At 45.3% G+C, this 25,802-nt stretch overlaps 1 protein-coding gene across 1 annotated transcript; it reads right to left on the bottom strand.

Moving 5' to 3' along the window:
• Positions 1–1,232: 1,232 nt before the first annotated feature.
• Positions 1,233–14,327, bottom strand: CLRN3 (clarin 3). The gene is made up of 3 exons (XM_004265712.3): positions 14,099–14,327; positions 7,523–7,702; positions 1,233–1,777 (listed from the first exon to the last, which is right to left on the bottom strand). Exons 1-3 carry the CDS (start codon positions 14,325–14,327, stop codon positions 1,497–1,499), a joined length of 690 nt encoding a protein of 229 aa, XP_004265760.1. The 3' UTR covers positions 1,233–1,496.
• Between the last annotated feature and the right edge of the window lie 11,475 nt (positions 14,328–25,802).

A 25,802-nucleotide genomic window follows, 5' to 3' on the forward strand; every position in this document is an offset into this window, starting at 1 on the left:
GTTAATCTCTGCTAGTTTCATAAAGGATGTATCCTCCTGTCCAAAGAGCTGCTGCTTTATAAATTACACTAAGAGAATTCTGCTTCTTTTGGCTCTGGTTCCATCAAGACGTGAAAGGTGATTATTTCAGAATTCGGTCAGTGCTCTGTCAAGCCCCAAAGATTCTCAAAGTGATTTTCCGGGAGAATATCCTACTGGCGAAGTAGGTCGAATCCATCTGGTGTCTTTTAAAATATTCCAGGTCACCCACTGTCCTCTCATGAGGCCATGAACTCGTTCCACCCACCTGTTCTTAGAAGGCAACCCATCACCTGTGCTGTGCACCTGCCCTGCTGTGTGCAACCCATCACCTGTGCTGTGCACCTAACCATCAGGGTATGCCTGCAAGCCATAGAGCTGGAACCCATTTCTTAGCCTCTGGCTGGGCAGGAGTCTGCTGATGGGTGATACACTCCCACCTGACCATCTACACCTGTGTCAGGGACACTGCAGCAACTAAGCAGAGGGTTGGTTGATGGGGTTTTTAGAAATTACCACAATATGACATTTCTCTTTTGACTGAATTCACCACAATCTTTTTAAAGCAAAAATATATTTAACCTTCTTAGAATGAGGCTGTAGGGCTATAATTTTAATCTTTCCTTGATATTCTTCCTTCCTAATCTTTTCCCTACAAAAAACCCATCTTGGGGCTTCCCTGGTGGCGCAGTGGTTGAAAGTCCGCCTGCCGATGCAGGGGACGCGGGTTCATGCCCCGGTCTGGGAAGATCCCACATACCGCGGAGCGGCTGGGCCCGTGAGCCATGGCCGCTGAGCCTGCGCGTCCGGAGCCTGTGCTCCTCAACGGGAGAGGCCCGCGTACCGCAAAAAAAAATATTAAAAAATATAAATAAATAAAATAAAATAAAATCCATCTTGGAAACTCAAAAATGAATATCAGCATTTCTACTCACCATTGGCTTTAAGTTATATGGGCAGTTGAGGGTCCAGAGGACCAGGTCATACACGCCTAGGTCTCTCCTTTTGCTTCCAACACCTGGTCTAGGAAAAAAAAGTTCTGAATCTCTCTGTGCCTGGAAGTCTTCATTCATAGAGTGGAATAAAAATGCATGGTCTCTCCTGAGGTGAATGAGATCATAGGTACCAAAGTGCTTCGAGCAACTCAAAGGGAAGGTGCGTAACCCAAACCTTTATTACCTAAGAGATTGAGACCAGGTCAGAAGGGTCCATAGACTCACAATCATTCTACTGCTTTGAACACTACAAGGACTGGAGAGCTTTCTTTTTCGTCTTCCCCACCCTCATGGGAAGAATCCTTTTTCAAGGGTACATCAGTTATGAAGAACATAGTGTCATGAGATACAAAAGCTGTCACAGAATGACAGTCAAACAGGCCTGCACTTTACCTGCCGATCACCCAGACAAGCCAGCCAGTTACTGCTCGGGGAGCTGGCGTACAACAGAGTAGACCTAACCACCAAACGCGGGTACAGAATTCAGAATAAAATTCCATCCCTTGGGGCATATTCCATGGGCTTTTTCTGCTCCTTCTTCCACTGCTTTCTGGCCTTCTGGAAGAAGGCGATGATGACCGCGGTGACTATGTTTAGAAGAATGACGAGCAGGGTGAGCCAGAATGAGTATCCGTAACTGTGGGAGGTTCCTTGGTGAGTGACTGCTGGATAAAGTGGGTAGAGCCTCTGGGCCAGCTCCTCTGAGAGATGATTGGATTGTGTGTTCCCCACAAAGAGCACCATGCTTATGAATACCAAGGATGCTGAAAGGAAGAAATAGTTTCATAGATAACATGGTGATACATTTTTTAATGTCACTGTTTTCCTTTATCACACGTACTCTATGGGTATTCACTGAATATCTACACTGGGACTTACTCTCTTTTAAGCATTAGGGGGAATGTAAAAGAAATGAAAGGCACGAGCTGGATTCTAGGCTCCAAATGCTAAAGACGGTGCAGGGCAGTTGTGGACAGGGACAAACATTCATCTCAAGCCCTTTCAGAAGGAGCTGCTCTGCCCACTTCCCTGGGCAATGAACCTAGCAGGTGTACTGAATGAGGGATGAATAAATGCTTGAACACGGAGGTCAACGGGGAAACTATCTAGAGAGACCAGCGGGATGGCAAGGCTGAGGAAGGACAAATGGAAAAGGCGGCCCAAACAGAGACTCGTGGTGGTTGATGAACTCAGAGCATCCGGGTCTGTGAGGCACAAGCTCATCTGATGGGAAGAGGTGCTGAGGGTCCTGAGCACAGGATACAGAGGATGAGCCCACTTGGAGAGCTCTGAATGCCGGCTCCGGAGCTGGGATTTCATTCTACACACAATAGAGCACAGCATTTAACCAGGAAGGATCTCTTTACTAAACTCATTTTAGAAGAGCATTTTAGTAGTGTATATATGTCCATGACACTACCAAACGTAAAATAGATAGCTAGTGGGAAGCAGCCGCATGGCACAGGGAGATCAGCTCGGTGCTTTGTGACCACCTAGAGGGGTGGGATAGGGACGGGGGGAGGGAGGGAAATGCAAGAGGGAAGAGATATGGGAACATATGTATATGTATAGCTGATTCACTTTGTTATAAAGCAGAAACTAACACACCATTGTAAAGCAATTATACTCCAATAAAGATGTTTAAGAAAGTAATAATAATACCTACCTGGAAGGGTTGTTGTAAGAATTAAATGAATTCATATATATATATATAAAAAAGAGCATTTAAAATTTTTTTTTTCTTTTTTTTTTTGCATTTAAAATTTTTAGCTTCCCTTTTTTATTCTTCACAATGTCCTTCACTAGAGCACATTCCACCATTTTGACTTTGGAAAGCTCCTTTGGCCTAGTTAAGGAACATAGTTCTGGAGTCAGAGAGAGCAGGGTTCAAGGGCTCCAGCTACTGGCGCTGGGAGATGAGTTTAGCTTCTCTGAACCTCATCCCTCATTTTCCAAAGTGGGCGATCTAGAGACACAAAGTAGATTCATGGCTGCTTAGGACTGGGGATGGCCTGGGGGGAGGAGTTTCCTTTTGAGACCATGAAAATATTCTAAAATCAACTGTGGTGGTGGTTGCACAGGTCTGTGAATATACGAAAACCACTGAACGGCACAGGTTAAATGCGTGAACTGTATGGTATGTGAGTCATATCTCAGTTAAGCTGTTCAAAAAGGCGGGAGAAGGAAGGTCAGGACACAGACATTCCAGACGCGTGATGCTGCCGGCGAACTGTCCAGCGGGGCGGGGCCTGAGCATGCCGGGTCCGGGAATCCCCAGGACGGAGGTCCTTGGGACACAGTCTGCGTGACTCGTCATCTGCTGACATTTACCCAGAACTAGAAGGACATTTTGGCGTCAAACTTGTCCTGATCGTAACCCACACCCAGGGAACGGCCCTCCAGAGGCCCTAATGAGAGGGCTTCTGCGTGAGGACTTCTCACTCTCCGTGATGACGGTCTTTCATCCTCAACCTAATGGTTTTATTTCTTAATAATAAAAGGAGTGAGTACATACAAACCCCCTCCTCTCTACGCTATGCGTCTCACACCCCTTAATTATCCTTCATCGTGCTCTTGGGAAGTTTCTAATGAAAGCTTAGTCATAAAGGGGTAGGATGGAAATGGGTTAAATGCTTTTTCCTGAAGTAGATGCTTTGGTTTGAATTGGGAGGGGCCGCCATGGACACGGATGCTGACCTGAGCCCCCTGAGAAAGGGCACGCGTCTCACAGCCTGTCGTCCGGCTTCTGGGACAGAAGAGCTATTGGACCTGGAGGGAGCCCCTGGTAGAAGGAGGAGGCCCTGAAGGCTCGGGACGCTGGCTTCCCACCCCAGCCTGTCCCCACTGGGCCGTGTGACCTGCTGGGTTACTCTCTGCTCTCGGTTCCTCGACTGAGGTTCAAATGTGTTGGGACACACCGTCTGCAAGATTCTCTCCGGCTCCATCATCTCTCAGACTACAGTTCTATCCCCTGGGGCCAGGGTTGCGCCATGCCAGGCTGGGGTCAGAGGGCACAGTGGCCCGAGAGGTGATGCTGGTATTTTTCTCCTCAAAGCAGAACCCCAGGGCTTCCCTGGTGGCACAGTGGTTAAGAATCCACCTGCCAATGCAGGGGACACGGTTCGAGCCCTGGTCTGGGAAGATCCCACATGCTGTGGAGCAACTAAGCCCGTGCGCCATAACCACTGAAGCCTGTGCTCCTAGAGCCCACATGCCACAACTACTGAGCCTGTGTGCCACAACTACTGAAGCCCGTGCGCCACAACTACTGAAGCCCGTGTGCCTAGAGCCCGTGCTCTGCAACAAGAGAAGCCTGTGTACCTCAACGAAGAGTAGCCCCTGCTCGCCGCAACTAGAGAAAGCCTGCGCGCAGCAACAAAGACCAACGCAGCCAAAAATAAATAAATAAATTTTTCAAAAAAGGAGAACCCCCTCCCGATCCTTCAGCCACAAACTAGCAAACCACTCCCTCTTCTTCCCTGCAGCCAAGGAGAGGGTGTCCAAGCCCAGCCTGCAGAGGGGTGTGTGGCCCTTCCCTCTGCCTCCAGGACCCCTGCCCTCTCCCCACGGTGATCCAAGCCAAGGACACAGTGATGGCATCTCTGTGGCCAAAACCCCCTGAAGGCTGAGCCTCCCATGAGCTGAGTTTTCACTAAGTTCTCCGACCAAACTCGGGGCCCAAGTCTGCCCTATCAAAGGCGGAGGCTGTGAGGGCCTTCAGAGGCAAAGCCAAAGGCTGAACAGAGAGGCAAAGGCAAAGTCTCCGAGTGTGTTTCTGCCCAGCTCACAGCCCCTCTGTGTGTCAGAACTTGCCCCAAGCCTGGGAGGGAACGTGGCCAGAGTTTGCTGCCTGGCAAACAATTCTTTGTTGTTAGAAGCAGGTGGGGATGGCGGTGAGGGAGGCTGCAGGCCCCATTTTCCATGTTTTCCTCCACAAACGTGCCCTGTGCGAAGCCAGCTTAGACTCAGCCATGGAGAAAGAGGCTGAAAGCCCGGGGCTCCCTCCTGCCGAGATGAAGGGATGTGCTCCGAGCCCTGCAGGTGCAGACCGAGGAATGGGGGCCGGCTTTGTCCCGCTGGGCCCACGTCGGACCTTCCCGTCTGGTCCGAGAGCCCGACGTTCCTCTCAGATCCATCCTCCCCAGCTCCCAGGTGGCCAGTTCTCTGCCAAGGGGCTCAGTCAGTGAATTCAACCCTGCCGGCCATGAAGCTTTGCTCCAGAAATGGAGAAGGGCAATTCCAGTGAGAGTCAGACTTGGGGGGAAAAGTCGTCTTTTCTCCTGGGGTTGCTGCATCGGGGATGGGCCAAGAAGGGCTGGCAGCCCACTTGCCTTTAAGAGGACCAGCCCAGCTGCTTAATGATAGAGGGGACACTGGAGGAGAACAGAGTTCTGACGGTGCTGGCTGAGACCCTGGATCCAGCTGTACCTGAAGCTTCTTGATCAGATGAGCAAGAATTAAAATAGTCTATGTTTTACCCTGGCAACGAGTGCCAATGAGTCTTTCCTTTGCGTTGGTTGACGGAGGTGAACGAGCCTCCTAGAAACAGCATGGGGCAAGGAATCCTGGCATCCGGATGAGGATCTCTGAGTTTAGAGCCAATTCCCTCAGCTCCACTGTGAGCCAGGAAGCAGGAATACTCATTCCGAGGGACTGTCGTGCCTGGCCCACAGCAGATGCCCTTTACATTGGGGCATTTGTTTGTTTTTACCACCGGGAAATAAAATCACAGAAAGAAAAGGAAGGGCTGGTCACGTGTGGATGTGGCTGCACCAGCCTGACACCCAGTGCTCAGAGCTGAGGGGGGAGCGTGCGACATGGCCCTGGTGCAGGCTTGCCCAGGGCAGCCCAAGTTTCCACGCTTGCGGTGCACGATAGTTATGAACTGCGCTTGCTTGAGCAGTGAGTTGCATGGCTCTCCCTTGTATCCCTGCTGGGCTGGGACTGGCTCACGCATCTCCTCAACCATTAGCTTGAAAAAGGCCGCAGTGGAAGTGTTTACACACTCGCACCAGCCAGGGCTGCAGTCAGGGCTTCCCTCCCCCAAGAGCCGGGTGTTCGTTCTCAGCACAGCACCGGTGGGAGCCCCAGCACAGGGGCCCCTCCAGCCACCTGCAGCGACCAGTGTGAGGATGGCCTCTCAGCAGGAGGACAGGGGAAAACTGCTGCCCAGAGCCCCTCCTCTGAGGCTTCCTTACAGCCTAATATCCAGGGCACCTTTCTTTGTCCCTGAACGTTCCTGGTCTGTGTTAAAAATATACCACCGGGCTTCCTTGGTGGCGCAGTGGTTAAGAATCCACCACTGCAGGGGACACGGGTTCGAGCCCTGGTCCAGGAAGATCCCACATGCCGCAGAGCAACTAAGCCCATATCCCACAACTACTGAGCCTATGCTCTAGAGCCCGTGAGCCACAACTACTGAGCCCACGAGCCATAACTACTGAAGCCCATGCGCCTGAAGCCCATGCTCTGCAACGAGAGAAGCCACCGCAAGGAGAAGCCCGCGCACCGCAACGAAGAGTAGCCACAGCTCACTGCAACTAGCCCGCGCGCAGCAACGAAGACCCAACGCAGCCAAAAATAATATGAAAAAAAAAATTTATAAAAATAAATAAAGTAACCTATTTTTTAAAAAATGCACCACCTGTGGCTTACACGTGAGCACCTCCAGAGCCGTCCGGTTAGTAGGATGGGCTGCTTCTGATTCAATCTCGAGATCAGGTTCTCGTGGAGGGAGGGAAAGACCAGGAGAAACCCGGCTGCCCGGCAGGGGCAACAAGGCTCCCATGTGACCACGTCCCTGGGCAGACACAGTGGCCACAGAGTCCATGAGACCCAGAGAAAGTCCAAAACACTGTGACTCAAGCTGGGCTCCACTTCCCATCCCTCACCCCAATACCTTTCCCAGCAAACAAGTAACACAACCTAGCAACTCCGCCCAGCAACATCCGGGACTCACAGGTTACCCACAGGAAGGGCATTGGCCCCAGATTCTCCAAAATGACATTCTTGGTGCTCTCTGTGCCACGATCAGGTTTAGATTTTGTCAAGTCGACTGCTGTTCTACGAGGGCAAGAAGGAGACTAAATGACACACGTGCATGTGTGTTCACGTGTTGACTTCCACACATCACGTGGAGCCTAATGTGGAGTCAAGCACGCCACAGGAGCCCAGTGAATGTTTTGTGGATGCATGTGTTTTTTTTGTTCAACTCCTTACACCAGATACTCCAAAGCAAAGCCTCGGTATGTCATATATTTTAACACCTAACACGCCTTCCTCACCTCACTCTGGTCTCTTACCTGGGCACCTAAAACAGAATTTTATTTCCAAAGAGACTGAATAAATGCTGTAAGTTTACAAAAATAAACCTCAGCCCCCAGCACGCAACTCAGCACACAGGGGGCCCTCTTAACGCCCATGGCTCGACCGTGACCGTGTGTGTCCACGAGTGTGAGAGGGAAGCAGGGGGACAGAGGCAGAGAGCACGTCCTCTCACCAATACTCACCGCTGAGTCCGTTCCAGGTGTACACCCCCATCGGTCCCAAGAACGTCTGATAGGGGTTGCTGAAGCTGTTGTAGAAGGTGAACACAGAGCTCAACAGCGAAGTGAACAAACTAAGGACCAGGAACAGGATGACCACCAAGTGCAGAGTCTTTGGGGAAGAACTGCTCAATGTTCCTAAAACTAAAGCAATGTTTGGTAAGTACGCGGCACCAAATGCAAAGACCAGCTCTGGACCGGAGGGCAGGTCCACCCTCACACACCCCATTCTGCCTCCTTCCCCATTCTACCCTCTTAGGCACTGGGGTTAGAAACTGTCAGCCTTTTCATAAAATTTGCATATTTCTTAAGCGCAGGGGAGCTCCAGACATGGATATGCACTTGCGTAAAATGAAACGCAGGTGCCCTGGGCCGTTTGCCACCAGTTCCTGCTTTTGCCATTCTCCCCTTTCTAACCACCACCCGCCAGCCTCCCCAGGCATCTGTTTCCTCCGCTCCCTCCTTTGTTTACAAAATGAGCAGACACCAGAGACACGCTCTCCCCACACTTACCTGGAAACCCAGCCATGCGTTTGTAAACATCTCCAAGAGCAGCCAGTGTGTCTCAGGCCCTTAGGAGATTTGCCACCACATTCAATAGAGTGTTTACCTCTCGTTTCAGGCCATTAGGAGATTGCCACCACATTCAATAGAGTGTTTACCGAGAGGTTCTGTGAAAGTCACAGCGACAGAAGGGAAAAAGTAAATTGGGAAAAAGATTTCAGAGTCTTCAGTAATGTACTAACACCATCACTGGGAATTACAAGGTGTTAGAACCACGATGGGGGTGGGAAGGGAAAAGGAAAAGCTTCCTTCTTTCCATTCCTGATTTTCAGGTCCCCTGGGAGAGGGCAGGAGCCTCTCACATCTTCACGCCGGAGCAGCTTTAAGGAACGGAAACCAGGACGGCCACGGAAGCCTTCTTGCTCCGCTCTGGATGTGGCACATTTTCAGGAATGGGGCCCTGGGAGCCAGGGGAGACCTGGAGCCTCCTCCTGAAACGTGTCCTGGCAGCAAGGAGCCCTCTCTTTGCAAGGTAGCCTTTTCCATCACTGCGTCTCCTTAGTCATTTAAAGGTTTTTCATTCTGCGTCTCTACAACATTTACCCTGGATCCTAATGCTCCTTTTGGAGCGACGCAGAATCCACTCCCTCCTCTCCTGCCTGGAGCCTTTCCCAGTATTTGAAAAGGGATATAAACCCCAAAGTGTTCTTCATAAGACGGGATTCCAAAGCTCCTGCCAGCCTGGCCCCGACTCTGCACACATTTCGTCTGACTTTACCTCCCTACCCGTGCTGGCCAGACGGGCTCAACTCTCCCGATAAGATGTGACAATACTTGTGCGGGGTCCATCCTCTCTCCACCTCTGAATACCCACATGTTATTAGTTCAGATGTTTTTCTTTTTAAATCAGCGGTACTTTGCGAGGGAGGTAAATTTCCTGTCATCGGACAGAGGGTGGGCATGAGAGAGCTTTGGCCAGCAAATCTGCCTTCAGACATCTGGACGCTGGGAATCTGGCTGTAAAGACCCTCGTGTGTGAGAGAATTCAGCCTGATGGCCACGTCACGTGGCCAAGCCCAGGGCTGGAAGTGTCTCCACACAGAGCGGGGATAGAGGCAGGCAGGAGGGTGTGGCCAGCGGACAAGAAAGGAGTCAGGAAAGACAAGGGGCGGGAGAAAAGAAATGTGGGTATGGTCTCCCGTGAGCACAGCTACAGCCCTTCAAACCCCATGGGAGACCAGAGAGGACAGAAGAGGGAAAAACCAGTTCAGCAACACGGAGGCCATGAGTTCACCACTCAGTGAGACGGGACTGGGTGCAAAGTTCAGTGCACACACGTCCAGTCTGCTCATCCCTAGCAGTGCCCAGCCCTTGTCGCTGTTTCTGTTATTAACCCATGGGAAGGGCTAAGTTCTCAGCGCAGTCCCCTTTGCTATGCACTCCAGGTAAGAACTCTGAAAGGCATTGGTTAAACTGAGAATGCTGTCCTCTCTGCTACCCCTGTTGCCTGCATGGGGATGGGTGGGGCCCGATGGGCCCCCTGCCCTCCGGGAAGCCGTCTGGGCTGGGACAGCTCCGAAGGCCCTGCCCTCAAGCCCGAGGCTCTAGCTCCTTTGCCTGGCGCACCCCGGAGATGCAGTGGTGAGGGCTTGGCATGGCTGTGATGTCTATTTTGCAGCTCGTGGAAGATGACACCAGAATAGGAAAAACAAGAAGCAGGACACACCTGTTCAGAGGTGCAGGGTCAAATACTGCAGATGTTTCAAACTTAGTCACCGCCGGCAAGAACCACTCCCCTTTTTTCCACAATCCCACAGCCTCTGCCTGAGCATGAAGGAGGGAACTCCAGCATTGAATCAGAAGTTTGCCGGGGACTAAATGTCCTCTGTCCTTAGCCAATAAGACAAAATTTGGATACTTAACTAGAAAATAAAAATTTCAGCCTGGGAAAAATGTCCTGTGTCCAAAGCACCAAGTTTCCCTGGGGAAATTTTCTTATTAAAAGCTGTAAATGGATGTTCATTTGCAAATGCTGAACATTCCATCTTTTCATAGTAAATTAGAAAGTGACAGTCAGGTTTGGCTTTCTTTTTTTTTCAGTACGCGGGCCTCTCACTGTTGTGGCCTCTCCCGTTGCAGAGAACAGGCTCCGGACGCGCAGGCTCAGCGGCCATGGCTCACGGGCCCAGCCACTCCACGGCATGTGGGATCCTCCTGGACCAGGGCACGAACCCGTGTCCCCTGCATCGGCAGGCGGACTCTCAACCACTGCGCCACCAGGGAAGCCCTTGGCTTTCTTTTTGACTGTTGGTAACATCTATTAGACATGAGTTCTCAAAAGGGAGTCCATTTGGAGCCTACTGACTCACACTTTTCTATGAATTCATGTGACAATTTATCTTAATTTTAACAGCCATATTTCCAAATTCTATTTCAGCCTTCTGAATTCCCTGCCACACAGGTATGACAGCTGTATCTCCCCTCCCCTTCCTGGCTCAGAACTCAGACAATGAAAGCTGGGAATTCAGTGAAAGTTGGCAAGAATGAAATCACAATCAACCTCTACAGCATCTGACAGCTGCTCTCTGCCTACAAAATTAGCAAATACATTCTGTTCTTCTTCCTTCCTTTGAGGGGTCAAGCAACGGAATCGAGAAAGCCACCCCACAATCGAAACTAATCGCTCGGATTCTGGCAGCCCAGGGGAAGGAGGCCACGGCTCCCCCAGCTGGGAGGCCGAAATGGACTGGGTGGTGGGCAGCGCACAAATGGGGGTCATCCGGACATCCGGGCTTCCTGTGCCTGGACATTTATACTCAAGCCCCGCTGGCCATCTGGCCTTTCTAGCTTTGGTTTTCAGGAAGTCCTCGGAAATTGAGGGAGAGCTGGTGGCTTTCTTGTGCGGAGGAATGGTCTCCACCCCCTCCTCAAGCACCTGGTCACCAGGGGGCCTGACCCAGTGGAGCTTCTCAGTCCCTGGACCACAGTGTATCCCTGGAAGGGCTCATTAACTCCATGGATCCCAGAGTGTGGCCTAGGAGCTCTCCCAGGACGTCCCAGCTGATGGCTTCAGCCTCTAGGAAATTGACGAGGGGTGTCTCAGAAAGAAGGTTGGGGGAAAGCTTTTTCTGCCCTTTTATGCTGCACCGCCCAGTGTGGTCATGTCTCTGGGGGTAAATGATATGTCGCTCCCACCCCGAGGGAAAGTATGGGATGTGTATGGGGTGGGGTGGACAGATAGGAGAAGTAAGAAGGGGCTTTTTGTAAATTCTGGAGATATAAACCTCACTTCTTCAGTTCAGTCAATCTTGCAGTTCATTGATTTTTGCAGCAGACTCACTTTCCTCCTTATTTGTAGCTTGAGCCAATAGTACAACTTTGAGTTCCCGCGGAACAAAAGGGGTAGGTAGTGAAAAGAGACTGGTGGGCAGGGGGAGGCACATTTGGGGTGAAACTGCCCCTTGTTCTCATAATGACCTGCACACACCTTTGTCCTACAAGTAGTGCGGGCTGATGGATTTAACTGATGGGGTCCGGGCCTTTCTCTAGAAAGACTAGGTGGTGAGCAGCCCAGCTCCGTGCAGTTCCGCTTGGGATCCAAGCCCCTCACTCACAGAGTAGCTGCTCAGGAAGGTTTTTCTGCACCAAAATTAAATATCCGGAATCTTCGGAGTAGCAAGGCAACGTGCTCACGGGTGGACACCTGGCACCTTTCATCTGGGTGTTGGACCAGCTGGGATGCCTCTGGATGAGGCTAGTAGAGCTTCTGGTGAGCCTGAGCTGCCCGAACAATCTAGCTACACCACGGAGAGTTTCCTCCCCAGGTTGGACTGATTCTTTTCCTCACCAACTGGCGTATTGTAGGCTGAATTATTTTGGCAAGTTGAACTCAGCCATCATCACTTCATTTCAAAATCTGCAGCCCCAAATCGGCACCATGTGATAAATCCTATGTAGAAATATAGCAGAGCTTTGCAATATTCATTACTCTTTGGAGATTTCAGTGTGAACTCATCCTAGCTAAGAAACTGACATGGTTAACTTCTCATAGGAAAAGGCAATCCACCACAGCAGGGCAGGAAAGTGGCATTTATACGATGATTTTATTGTACTGCCAACGGTTGGTTTCTGATTGGAAATAAGCCCGTGTGGTCCTAAAGAACCTGTCTCACTGAGCGTTTGCAGATCTGCTCCCGGGGGACCATGTCCACACACCTGCACCAGCTGAACCACCGTCTACATTTGGGTTATGTGACTTTTCCCTCTCCGAGAGGACTGTTTGCAAGTGTTCCCAGTTCAATGACTGCTAAAACCATCAACACTGAAGACCCCCTGGGCTCTGAGATGTCCCTAGCAGATCTGAACGCCCGGCAATTGTGCAGCATCTACAGCCCCTGGGGTGACTGGAGGCAGTGACTTGAAGTTGGAATGTGGTTCTCTGGGGAAAAGAGGAAAAGTAGGAAAAATACAAAAGAAAAGGAAAGAAAAGAGTAAAAATAGAGAGCCAGGCAAAGCAAATGCAAATATTCCACCTCCTCTGTGGGCCCACGGGACTGCCTGCCGCCTTCAGATCTATCCTTGACCACAGCTGTCCCTGCCCTCCCAAAGCCACTGTGCTCACGTCACTCCCACGGGGTTCTAGAACCAGGCGCTGACCCACCCAGACCTCCTCGGTGCTGCTCTGGATGTAGGGAGTCAGGGATCTCATTGAAGCCAGTTATCTCAAATTGGAGCCAACTGGTTCCAAACAGACACTGTATGAAAATCAAAAAATTCACAGGCTGTTTTCTCGTATTTTAAAAATTTTACAAGTGTCTGGAAATTCAGGAAGTTGAACAAGTTTTGGTTTCGCCAATGCTATTCACAGAACTGAAAATGGTAGTGAATCTTTGAAAGTCTTCTTTTCTAGTTGCCGCAAAGAAAATATTCCTCATTTCCCTGAGGACCTGAGGCTGGTACCGGAGGAGATGTGTAACGCTGTTAAAATACTGGGCGAGACGTTGCTTTTGCTAAAGTCTAAAAGGCAAATTTGTAATTTGGAAATATAAGTATGTTGCTCTGGATTTAAGGAAATCATTTCATTAATAAAGTCACAAATTAGAGCTAGAACTTGGAGCTAATGTCAAAAGCTAATGTCCCACCATTATGCACGGAATGAGGGCTAAACATTACATTTGTATAAGGCAGAAAATGATGTATGTTTATAAGGAAAGAGGTAATGACTGCATAATACCTGATAAACCCTGTGTAGTGAACTGCATGCAACACCCTTCGAAAAAAGTCCATTTAAGGTGGTAAACAAGTTACAAATTTGGTTTTAAATTTAGAAAACATAACGGTATATATTCAAACTTCAAATGCCAAACAAATAGCTAAATTCAACTTATCGTTCTCAAGGAATTTTTGTTTTCCTCCCATTGAGAGTAGGACATTAGTGTGTATGAAATCAGAAAAAAAATTTAGGAATTCCTGTAAAATATTCGATTAATAGACTTAATGGAAATTTAATATCAATTCCAACAGCAATGAGATATTTTGGAGGTAAGACTGCAAATTCAAATCAGTGAAAGAAATGAACTTGAGATATAAGGATAAGAAATTGTCCATATCTTCCACTTTATTTTTTCCTTGCATAGATGCCAGTAATTAAGTTCTGGACAGAGGTTCTTGCTCCAACTAAAAATCCACAGTCAATACAGTTAAAAATGCTGTCGCTACTGTCTGTAGAACACCACATTGGTGCTCCATATTTTTGCTTAACTATTTACCTATCAATACACTCTGTAGTACTGTTTAAGCATAGCCTCTGCTAGAATGATTTAGACTGTTTTGCTAATAGACACAACCAGAACCGAGGAAGCTGAAATAATGATTCCGTGAATTTTCAAAATTAAAACTATGCTTTCATATCTACAGCCCAGCTAAGTTCACAAGGAAATTATTTTTGAAGGGCTATTGGGCCGAAATACAGGATGGTATGAATCTTCCCCAGTTAATTCAATCTCACTGTATCCATTCAAATGAGTTATGATTTACCTTCAAAATTTTTGTCTGATTCTGCAAGTCCATGATTCAATTCTTGAATACTCTTCCCACGAAAGAGTCCGTAGGTGATAATCACACTACCATTCGAAGAAGTCTCACTAATGACAACCGTACTGCGGATCCATTCTTGAGTTGTGAGAATAGAACAAATTACGATTAAAGCCCCCAAGCTTGTGACAAAGCTGGTTAAGAACGTCAATCTTTTCGTTGCCGTAGGCATCTTCTCAGGAAAATGAGGATCCTAGGGTAAAAAAACAAAGATCTTTTTATAATATTTCTGGACCTTCTCATTTGGAGTCCAGTATTTAGAAATGGAGTCTAACACTTGCTTGTAAAATATAAAACCTCTCTCTCCATGAGGAAGGGTCATACTAACGAACATTGGACTATGAACACGGTCATAAAGATTTACAGTAGCTGAACTTTGGTCTGGAGTAAGAGGTTGCTATGGTTACAGCCAACCAGCAGGAACGAGGGGGTAGGCATGGTCTTTCCAAGACTTCCTCAATCACACAATTAATTTATAACTCTTTTTCAAGTGCCTTGGAAGAAAGTTCAGCCTATCACGTCAGGAGAGAACTAGAATTCCTAAATAATGAGGGAGCAGAGGATCCGTACCCCCCAAATGTTGCTGATTCTAGCAGCCGACAACATAGAGTCCCACCTGCCAAGGTTAATGACTTGACCTTAACAAGTGTTCCAAAAGGAAACCCTAAGGAGATGAAGCTCTTGCTAGAGATACTGGAGAGTGGAAAGAGAAAAGTTGACACCTTATTTTTAGACCTTGATAAAGAAGTGCTCCTTTCAAATTTCCTCTTTCAAATTGGATCACACCTGCACATTATTTAAATTATAACTTGAGAGGTTTCATCTCTCTTTCTCTTTAGTTCTCGGATGGAAGTGGTTCTGAACATTTCTGCTTTAAGCCTTTGTGACTCCATTCTCCCTGTTGAGTGGCGAATAGTTTGTAAATGATCATTTCTGGCCCTCAGAGAGAGTCCCCCGTTTGGCAAGAAGATCATTTCTCGAGATAATAAATAGATGTTCACAGCACATTATGTACACTTCTTTGTATTATATTCTTTATCTGGCTATAAAGTAATATTGTATATGCACATTTTCATCCTGTACTTTTCTTGGATAGCAACTAACTTATTAGTGGAATGAGTTGATAATGTCTGTCTTTCCCACTAGAATAACTAGACTATGGACCAGGAGGTGGACATGTTTGTTTGGGGCACCACTAGACCCAGGGTCTGCCAAAGAGCCTGGCACAGCAGACACTCAGCAAATATTTGTTGAATGAGTTATCGGGGATATATGTACAAATACTCCACTATGGTGGACATTTATGATGCTCCAAACTTTAAATTATAATTGAAAAAGAACAAGCATGAACATCCTTCTAGATAAACCTGCATCCGTATCTCTGAATAATTCCTTGCTTAGATTTCTAGATGGGAGTCAAAGCATGTAAACGTTTTCTGAAGCTGTTGCTATGCATTGCTAAGTTGCTCATCAGAAAAAGTTGTACCAAGTTAACCACACACCCTTAACATAGTGAATGTGCATCTTTATCTTCACAACATTGTATATTATGGGGAAAACTAGTTTTTTTCTACTTAAGTCTATTCATTTTAACTACATTTTTAGGGATAGGACAGAATTTCCGTAGTTCTGTCCTTCTAGTCCTTCTTCCAGTCTGAAAATAATTTTATATCATGATACAAGCATTATATATGCTCGTTAGAAAAAATATCAAATGGAACTCACAAAAAAAAGGAAGAAAGCAAATATAATTTAAAAATTCATCCTAAAAGAAAAAATTGTGTTCATACTTGGGCAATAACTTTTATACCCATATCCTTATGCCCATACACGTTTATATTAAAATCAAGTTCTACTCCATGTTCTATTTCATAATCTTGTTAAAAATCTCAACAGTTTGTCATAGGACTCCCTTTCATGCCAATACATCAGGTTTACCATTGTATGAAGTAATCAGAATTTATTTATACATATCCTTGTCGTGGACATTTTAGTTTTAAGAGTTTTTTATATGGTACATTCTGCGTGTAAGTCCTTTACTAGATATATGTTTTGCGACTATTTTCTCCCAGTCTCTGGCTTATCTTTTCATATTCTTTGTAGTATCTTTTGAAGAGAAAAATTTTCTAATTTGGATGAAGTCTAAGTACCAATTGTTTTCATTTTGTGGATTGTGCTTTAAATGTCATATTTAAGAAATCTTTGCCTAACCCAAGATTGCAAAGGTATTTTTCTCCTATGCGCTCTTCTAGAAGTTTTATCATTTAAATTCCCACATTTATGGTTATTTGCTTATTTTGAGGTTTTTTTCTTAATAGAGTATGAAGTAATGGCTGAGATTCATTCTTATACATGTGGGGATGCAATTGTTTCAGCTTGATTTCTTGAAAAGATTACCCTTTCCCTGATAGATTGTCTTGGCATCTGGCATCTTTGTTGAAAATCAGATGGCCACATTGTGTGGGTCTCTTTCTGGATTCTCTATTGCAAAGTCTTTCTTCCCAGCTCTGTGTCAACTCTAGGAACTGTTTGTCACACTGCTTTCCAATGGCTCTTTTCCCGTGACCTCAGATGCCTTCCTCTCACCCTTATGGACCAGCACGCAACCAAAGATTTGAGGGATCTCCCTGCAGATGTCTAGAGCTTGCCTGGGCAGCCATCTCTCTCCAGGACTTTACACCACCAATTTTAGCCACTTTTGCTTCCCCAAACTCTGATCTCTTTCTCTTCAACTCCAGATGATTACTGGCTCTTCCCGGTTTCTTCTCTTGCACCATTGCCTGTGAATTCCTCCTTGAAAACTCCCTGGTGCAGTGGTCAGTAAAACCTCATTTTTTTCTTTTCTTTCAGGAATTAAAGCCCTATTCTGCCTAATGTCCAGTGTCTAGAAACCCTTTTTTTTTTTAATATATATAATTTTCTGTTTTATTACTGGAGGGCCAATCTGGTCCCTGTTCCTCCATCAGGGTCAGAAGAAGCAGTCAGCTTTTATTCTTGAACGACAGCATGGCTGCTACATTTTCTTCCCCTCAAAATTTTGTGCATATTACTCTGTTGTCTTTTGACATTGAATGTTGCTGTGGAAGAGTCTGAGGTCAGCTTTATTTCTTCTCTCTGACTGTGACTTTCTTATTCTGATAGCATAGTGATAAAAGCCTTTATTCATGAAATGCAGTAGCTTGACCTGAATACATGTTGTATAGATTGTTCTGTATCATCTTTTTTCTCATTCTTATTTTTTCAATCTGTTCCCTCAGTTCATGGCAGATACATTTTTTCTGTATCATATTTCTGAATTGTGAGCCCCATTTGCTGAAATCTTACCTTGAGGCACATCAGTCGTTCTTGGGTTGGGTTATCTTTGACCTGCACATCCACCATCTCTCTCTAATTGCTTTGGTCTCTTCACCTTCTTCCTCTGCACTCACCATCACTCTCCTCTGTGGGAATAGCTAGTCTTTTTCTAGCTTATGTATTTAACCTGAAATTGTGTGGTTTGGAGTTTCAGTTTGTTTCTATTGTTTTATTATCTCATTATTCATTTCTTATTTTAATAAATTCTTCTTATTATAAGTCTTTACATAGCATAATACATGCAGAGGAAACTGTTCATTGGATTTTGTTTTCCCAACCCCAGAGGGTTTACTCCGTCTTTCTTTCCTTTGGCTGTATGCTTACATAGTCCCCTTGGCATTTCTTTTTACCTTGCTTATGCTTAACCTGGGCAGTTCTGTCCAACCATTGCTTTGTTCTAATACATTGTGAGTGATTTCCACTGATATTCTTCTTACCTTCTCTGGGCTCACTTTGTCTTTTCTTCACCAAGCTTCAGTTTTTGGCTGGATGACTTTCTTTCACTTTTTCTGCTGAATGCATCCAGGAGGAAAGAATGTACAGAGCTTTGACAAAATACCTAAATCAAGTTGACTTAAGCTCACATACGTTTCAGGTAAGGGAAGCCCCATGCATAACCTGGTACAGGGCCTCAAACAAGGTCACCTGTCTTGTTCTCTCTCCTGGTTATGTTTCTTTTGGATCTGCTCCTGAGTTCATGGACTTTCATCCTTGTCCAGAACTTTTATCCTCTCAGCTTTAAGTTATTGCAAAAAATAATTATATGCCTCTACCCCAGAAATCTCTTGACATTTTATTAGCTCTAAAGCTGTCACACACATACCTCTTAGAGTTGGGGGGAGGTGGTCTTGGTTTTGATTCATTTGAGTTTGGGGAGGCAGAATCTGTGATCTTGCTTCAAGTCAAGGACCTTTTCCAACTAGGTTTGGGAATCTCAGAGGGCTTGACACTGGGGACCATCTTCCACTCTGTTAAGAGTGAAAGATGTCCGGGGACTCCCCCAGGGGCAGGGCTTGCATGAAGTATGGGCTGAGATAGACAGAGCTGGGTGTGGCAGACAAAAGAAAAGTGATGTCAGAGCCTGTGGTATAGAGGCTGCTGCAAATAGAGCACAGTCCGGAACACAAAGACTTCATAGACTGGAGAACAAGACCAAAATCTGGGTTGAAGTTCATGTCAGTGCCTGGGCAGTGGCCCTGGCTCCAGACTTCCCACAATTCCATCATTCCAGCTCTACTGGTGCCATTTTTGACAGATGTGAATTCCCACCTCTAATTCCTTAATATTTTTTCTATATTCATATTTTTACAAATTAATTGGCTATGATACTATCTCCATTAGCCTACTTGTCATAAAAGCTCAGATGATGTACCAATATGAAAATAAATACATGAAAATAAATATGCAACTCATATCTGAAGTTTAAAAATGGCCGTTTTGTACTGTCTACCATATACAATCATCTCTACCTTCCTCCACAACATATCGTTACTAAAGGATTCTTGCTTTGGAAAGTGCTAGTCTAGCTGATAAAGCACTGGGACAAGCCGTTAGCTTTCTTGTTTATTTCTACAATTTAAGGCTGCTGATTTCTTCTTTTGTTTGTCATGTGGGTTATTAAAGGTTAACTTTTTTTTTAAATCGCAAGTATACATCTTACAGCACCTAGAACTCTAAAGAATATAACAGGATTTATTTTACTATTTTTAATTAATTCGTGTACATTTCACTTTTGTTATAAAATGTATGTAGACTGTGTGTACTTTGGGATCATTTTAATAGAGAAACTGCCTAGACGTACTCATAATTTTCCATTAAAGAGGCAATTAAAAATGTTTTTCATTATTAATTTCTTTATTTTTTATAAAAGTATAGTTGATTTACAATGTTGTGTTAATTTCTACTGTACAGCAAAGCGACTCAGTTATATACATATATATTCTTTTTCATATTCTTTTCCATTATGGTTTATTACAGGATATTGAATATAGTTCCCTGTGCTATACAGTAGGACCCTGTTGTTTATCCATCCTATATATAATAGTTTACATCTGCTACTCCCAACTCCCACTCCACCCTTCCCCCACCCCCTCCCCATTGGCAACCACAAGTCTGTTCTCTATGTTTATGAGTCTGTTTCTGTTTTGTAGATAAGTTCATTGTGTGGTATTTTAGGTTCCATATGTAAGTGATATCATATGGTATTTATCTTTCAAATAGGCAATCTTTTAATACATAAAAGCCTTTCTTAACATTGCAATACTTCCGGAAATTAAACATTTAAGACCTAAATTTCTATCCTGCTTTAATAGCTGATAAGAAATAGCTGTCTATCTCTTATTTACCAAGAGACTTTCCTTGGTGTCTCAGTGCTGTGTTATATTCTATTACCAACATTTTTCCTCAATTCCTGAAGCAAATCAAAAGTATACACAAGGCAAAACCTAGGTGGATACTAAATCATTCCACAAGTAATAATGTTCTGTGGATTATAGACACTAATTTCGTGGTGAAAAATAAAGAAATTGTCATTTCATTCTGCCAGAAATCCATTGAAGGTCTTCAAGTTTTTCAAAGAAGTTGAGGAAAAAATATACTTTTGCCAAAGCATAAACATTTATGATTTTTTGAGTGGGGAATAGGAGGGAATTCCATGCATCCCTTGAAGCAGATCATGGAAGGTGCTGAATTGTTTTATTATTTGTCCTTCCAATGGTATTTACTCCAGTTTCTATATGTCAGTTTACTTAAGGGATTGAATCAAACTTTCTTAATCATATAAGAAGAGAAGTAATTAATGCTATTTGTCATTACAGGTAGAATGGTAACTGTACTCATACTCACATAGTGAAAACTTATTTCCAAAGAATCACACGCACACACTCACACACACACACACACGTATTGCTAATCTATTTTAAAAAAAACAACCTGGATCCAGTGACCAAGAATTCTATATTCACACATATACTCATATACTTGAAACGACATATGTATGACATATAACAAGGATATTCCACACAGCTGTTTTTGTATTAGAAAACGACTGGGAATAACCTATGTGGTCTACAACAGAAGCAGAGTTAAATACATTCTGGGGCAACCACATATTGAGTAAAATGTGGCTAAAATGGCTAAAATGAACCAGTGGCTAAAATGAATGAAGTAGGTCTATAAGTACTACTATGGAAAAATACCCATATCTTGCAATTTAGTTAACAGAAAATTCATATATATACATATGTTTGCAAATGCCTAATATTCCTCTGGAAGATTAGACAAGAAACTGGCAACTAACTTTGTCTCAAAAAAAGGCGAACTGGTTGTCTGGGGAACAAGGAAGCAAGGAGACATGTTTTTCATTATTTCACTTTTTGAACCTTTTTCATTTTGAGCCATGTATATGTGTTCCCTATTTTTTTAAAGTATAAAGTTAACTGCTATTTAAATAACATAACCACATAACTTTACTAAACTATTACAATTCTAAACAGCACATAACATAAAACTTGAATTCACACACACACACACACACACACACATATATATACACATATATATTAGTTCATTCATTCAAAAATCATTTCCTCTGCACCATTTAAGGTGCTTGATAGGGGCTAAAGATGCAAAAATGACTTAGACCAAGCCTTGGGGGAAGGGCTCCATATAGATAATTACAAAACAATGCAATAAATATTTTAAATAAACATAGGAAATCCTGTGTTAGCCATGACAAAGTAAGGATATCAAACTTATCTTCCCGCCATATAAAAGCGTATAAAACTGGAAAAACACACATGGTAAAGTTTTTTGGTTTTGTTTTGTTTTGTTTTGTTTTGATCAGTGGAAGGCTGTGATCCTTGAAAGAAAGGAAACATATGAAATGATTACAACATTAACCCCAGCATTCTGACTGGGAAGTTTTCTAAACTGCAGCACAGAGAAGTAAAGCCCAAAGAGAGAGCAGCTTTGTGTCTGAGTGGAGGAACAGAAATCAAAGTTTGTGGCTACTGGGGAGGCTGGAATGTGTGAGACAGGGTGCCAAAGCAGAATGAATCTGTGCAGAAAAGAAGTTCTAGAGGTCTGCATAAGAGCTCCTGAAGTCTTCCATAGAATACTAACTTGTACATTATCAGGATGAGACTTCAGTGAAGTCTGTCATAAAACTGGGGCTACTCTCACCTAAAAGGGTTGCTACAGACTTATTCTAACAAAAGCTCAAGCAATCTAAACTCTCAGGAATGTTGCATCCTGCAAACGATTAAAAAAAAAAAATTAGACCTGTAAAGGAGCAGGAAAATCATCAGGACCAAAAAACTCAATAGATGCACATTCAAAGATGACATAGATGTTAAAATTAGCCAAGAACTTATAAGTGCTATAATGAATATATTCAAGGATTTAATGGAAAAGCTGAATACAATAAACAAACCTATGAAGAAACTTGGCAGAGAAATAAAAATTAGTTTTAAAATAACCAAATAAAAATTCTATGACCTAAAAATACAATATCTGAATGAAAATTTCACTGGGTGGACTTAAGAGAAGATTAAGCTCTGTAAAAGAAAAGATTAGCAAGCTTAAATATATAGCAATAAAAACTAGGCAAACTGAAATACAGAGGAAAAAAATGGCTTAAAAGTTTAAAGAGCTTCAGTGACTTATGGGACAATATTAGGCTATAACATGTACATATAAATGAAGTCCCAGAAATGAGGGCAGGCAGAAAACATTTTTGAAGAAATAATGGCTGAAAAATTCCCAAATTTGATGAAAACTATAAACTAGGTATTATAAACTATATTATATACCTTATGAACAAGAAGTACAACTAATCCCAAGTGTGATAGAGACAAAGAAAACTGCACTAAGACATATTTTAATCAAATTTTTAAAAAAACAAATGAGAAAATCTTTGAAGCAAAGAGAGAAAAAAGATACATTACCTAAATTACTGATATAGGTAATAAAGCATGAAACTCAAAGAGGTTTTGCTGTGTGAAAGAAACTAGAAATAAAAAAGTATATTCTGTACGATTCCATTTATATGAAGATCTAGATCAGGTTAAACTATCTATGGTAATAGACATCAAAACAGGGGCTGTCTTTGGCAGGAGTGGGAGATTTTCTGGGAAGAGCCATGAGAGAACTTTTTGGGGTGATGTAAATGTTCAATATCTTGATAGATGCATTTGTCTTTATTTATTAAACTGTACATTTAGGATCTCTATAATACATGATATATTATTGAACAATGAAAAGTAATTCAAGAAGAAAAGGGTAAAGGAAAATTCCAGCAAAGGGTCTGTCCTCATGATTTCACTGGTTAGCAAATGTTAATACTTGGGCATAACTTGGGAAAAGAGGAGGGAGTAGGATAGATGGGTAATGTAAAAATGGAAAGTTCTGGATCCACTAGAGTTACTCATTCTGGCACATTCTAGAGATTGGAATAGCCATCCATCCTGAGTTTTCTCTACGTGGGGACAGGTCCTGAAATCAGTCTTCCTGGGCTTCCCTGGGGGCGCAGTGGATAAGAATCTGCCTGCCAATGCAGGGGACACAGTTTCGATCCCTGGTCCGGGAAGATCCCACATGCCGTGGAGCAACTAAGCCCGTGTGCCACAACTACGGAGCCTGCGCTCTAGAGCCCGCGAGCCACAACTACTGAAGCCCACACGCCTAGAGCCTGTGCTCCGCAACAAGAGAAGCCACCTCAATGAGAAGCCCGCGCACCGCAAGGAAGAGTAGCCCCTGCTCTCCGCAACTAGAGAAAGCCCTCGCGCAGGAGCAAAGACCCAATGCAGCCAAAATTAAGTAAATAAATAAATAAAAATTAAAGAAAAAAAATCAGTCTTCCTTCCTTGCCCTGTTCTGTAGCCAACAGTCACCAAGACCTTCTGATTGTATCTACTAAATTTGAGCAATTTTATGTTAATGTTTCTGGACAATGTTTAAAAGCAAACTCTGATTTCTGTCTACATACCAATTTTGCCTTTTTTGCTTATTCTTCTAGAGACCATTTCTGGCCTCAGCATTTTAACTTTGACTGGCATCTGTTGAGCCCTTAAAGCATGACGGGCATTATCTGGGTTACTGCAGAGAAATCCAAAGGCCGGGTAGGGTCCTCCAGTCCTCCAGTAAAATGGCAAATGAGACACATAACTACAGTTAACATTACCAGACACAGGAAAACTGCCTCCAGCTGTGTTTTAAAGGAAAGGAGCTGCATGGCTTGGTGAAGGGGAGGAGGTGAGAGACAGGTGGGAGGACGGCGTATGTGAAACCGATGGTGGTTTAAACAGGAAGTGCGTCAGGGGCTAAAGAGGAAGCTGTGGAGGTAAGAAGGGCCATGTCCTGGGGTCACGAAAGATGAGAGTACGTAGGTGTTCAGGATGGCAAGAGGCTGGGGGTGGTCCTCAGAGCCTAGGAGGGGAAAAAGGGAATTGATTCTGATGTCAGGAGGGGCCTTGAGCCCATGAGAGATGGAAGGAAGATGGATATGGAGGGTCAAGGGGTTTCTGAATGGGAATCAACACAACCCTGGATCGATGTCTCTGACGACACACTCTTGTACGACAATGATGAATGTCTTTAGACTTCAGAGGTGGAGGGATATTGCTTAATTCCGGGAAGAATCGCTGGGGTCCAACAGAGAGGATCTCCCCCGGAGAGAGGCACCATCTGCCCCTCATCATGTTCCCCCAGCTGCTGACTTTCCAACAGCAGATGTCTGACAAAGGCAACTTGTTTCTCTCTTCTTGCATCACAGTCTCTGCCTCTGCAGTCCTGCAGGGTTAACAAGCAAAACTGTGCTCATCAGAGTTTGAAGTGATCGCCTCCTGTACAGAAGGCTGGCTCTGGAGGCCACCACGGCAGGGACATTGACAGCTGGGTGGAGTCACTGGGCTACCTAGCCCCACCTGACCTGGGCTGTTCCCCCAGGGCGCGCTCAGGAGGAAGCCGCCCACCTGCTGGTCTCCAGGGTGACCAGGCTGCCTGGCGCTGGGGCTGGCGCCCCTCCTCTGTTCTGTCAGCCCACAGGCTTTTATTGGGCACCTCCCGGCTATCCTGCTGCAACAGGAGCTGGAGGTGGAGAGGTGATGGGGAGAGGCACAGCGTGGACGCTCTTAGAGCTCACAGCCCTGAGAGAGGGAGAAGGAGGGGGCCATGACTGACGCCCTACAAGTGAATTCACCTTGTGAGAGAGGACCCGAGGGGAGGGGTGCAGGGTGATTTTCCAGAGGCAGTCAGGAAGAAGGTGCAGGCCAGGTACCAAGGAGGGGAGTCTCAGGTGGGGAAGAGCTGGGCTCTGACCCTGAGAGATGGACCTGGGGGCTGGAGCCCAGGGAACGGGGTGAGGGGCTCAGGAGCCGCTGAGACGTCAGGCAGAGCCTCCCACGCGTTTGGATTTTATTCGGAACAAAGGCTTTTAAGCAGAGGACTGGCAGGACCGGGTTCCATTCATAGGGGTCCCCCTGGATGGTGTGCTTAGAATGGATTGCCTAAACAACAGTGAGTCAGAAGTTGGCGGACCACTGCAGTCATCAGTGAAGGCAGTGGAGTGGGGAGGAGAGGCACATTCAAGAGGCGTTTTGGAGCTAGACAGGAAGTAGACGTAGGGATGGATTAGAGGTGGGAGGGGAGGCGGAGACAGGGTGCCTGCCGAGAAACAGAGTCAGAGCAAGAGTTGGGTCTGCCATGGTAGACAGCCAGGAGGACCAGAGCCTGGAGGAGACCACCAGACGGGCTGTGCTTTCTGGAGCTCCCTGCATAGACATGGTGTTTTAAAGTCCTGGTGCTGGACAAGATCCCCCAGGGACAGCATGGACAGGGCAAGGCAAGAAAGTTGAGTTCAAGTTCTCCACTCTTTGACCCCTCTTTACACCCTGTGGAAAGGAAGTTGCATTGTGGATGGTCTCAGCCAATAGGTGGCCAACCTGCTCAGCCTTTGGGGTCTACAGCTCTGTCCAGAACAGGTCCCAAGTGTCTCAGAAGGTGGTCTGCTGGCTACTGATACAAGGTGGGGCAACACACCCCGAATAGCACCTTCTCACCATTGGCTCCTTCATTCAGAAGCCATAATGAGTGAGGTCCCTGCAACAGGGATGCACTATCCTTCATGAGGGCGGGGGCCTTGGACCAACGTGGAGGGCACAGCAGGAAGGCTCAGAACCAAGATGAGACAACATGTATCCTTTCTGCCCTTCCCCATGGAATCTCCTTTACTCTGAAACCTCCCTAAATAGCTTGCAAGAGGTCACCTGGAAAGCGGTCCCCCAGAAGAGCCGGT

The sequence above is a fragment of the Orcinus orca genome, chromosome 14 (genome assembly GCF_937001465.1).
Source record: "Orcinus orca chromosome 14, mOrcOrc1.1, whole genome shotgun sequence".
Classification (NCBI taxonomy): domain Eukaryota; kingdom Metazoa; phylum Chordata; class Mammalia; order Artiodactyla; family Delphinidae; genus Orcinus; species Orcinus orca.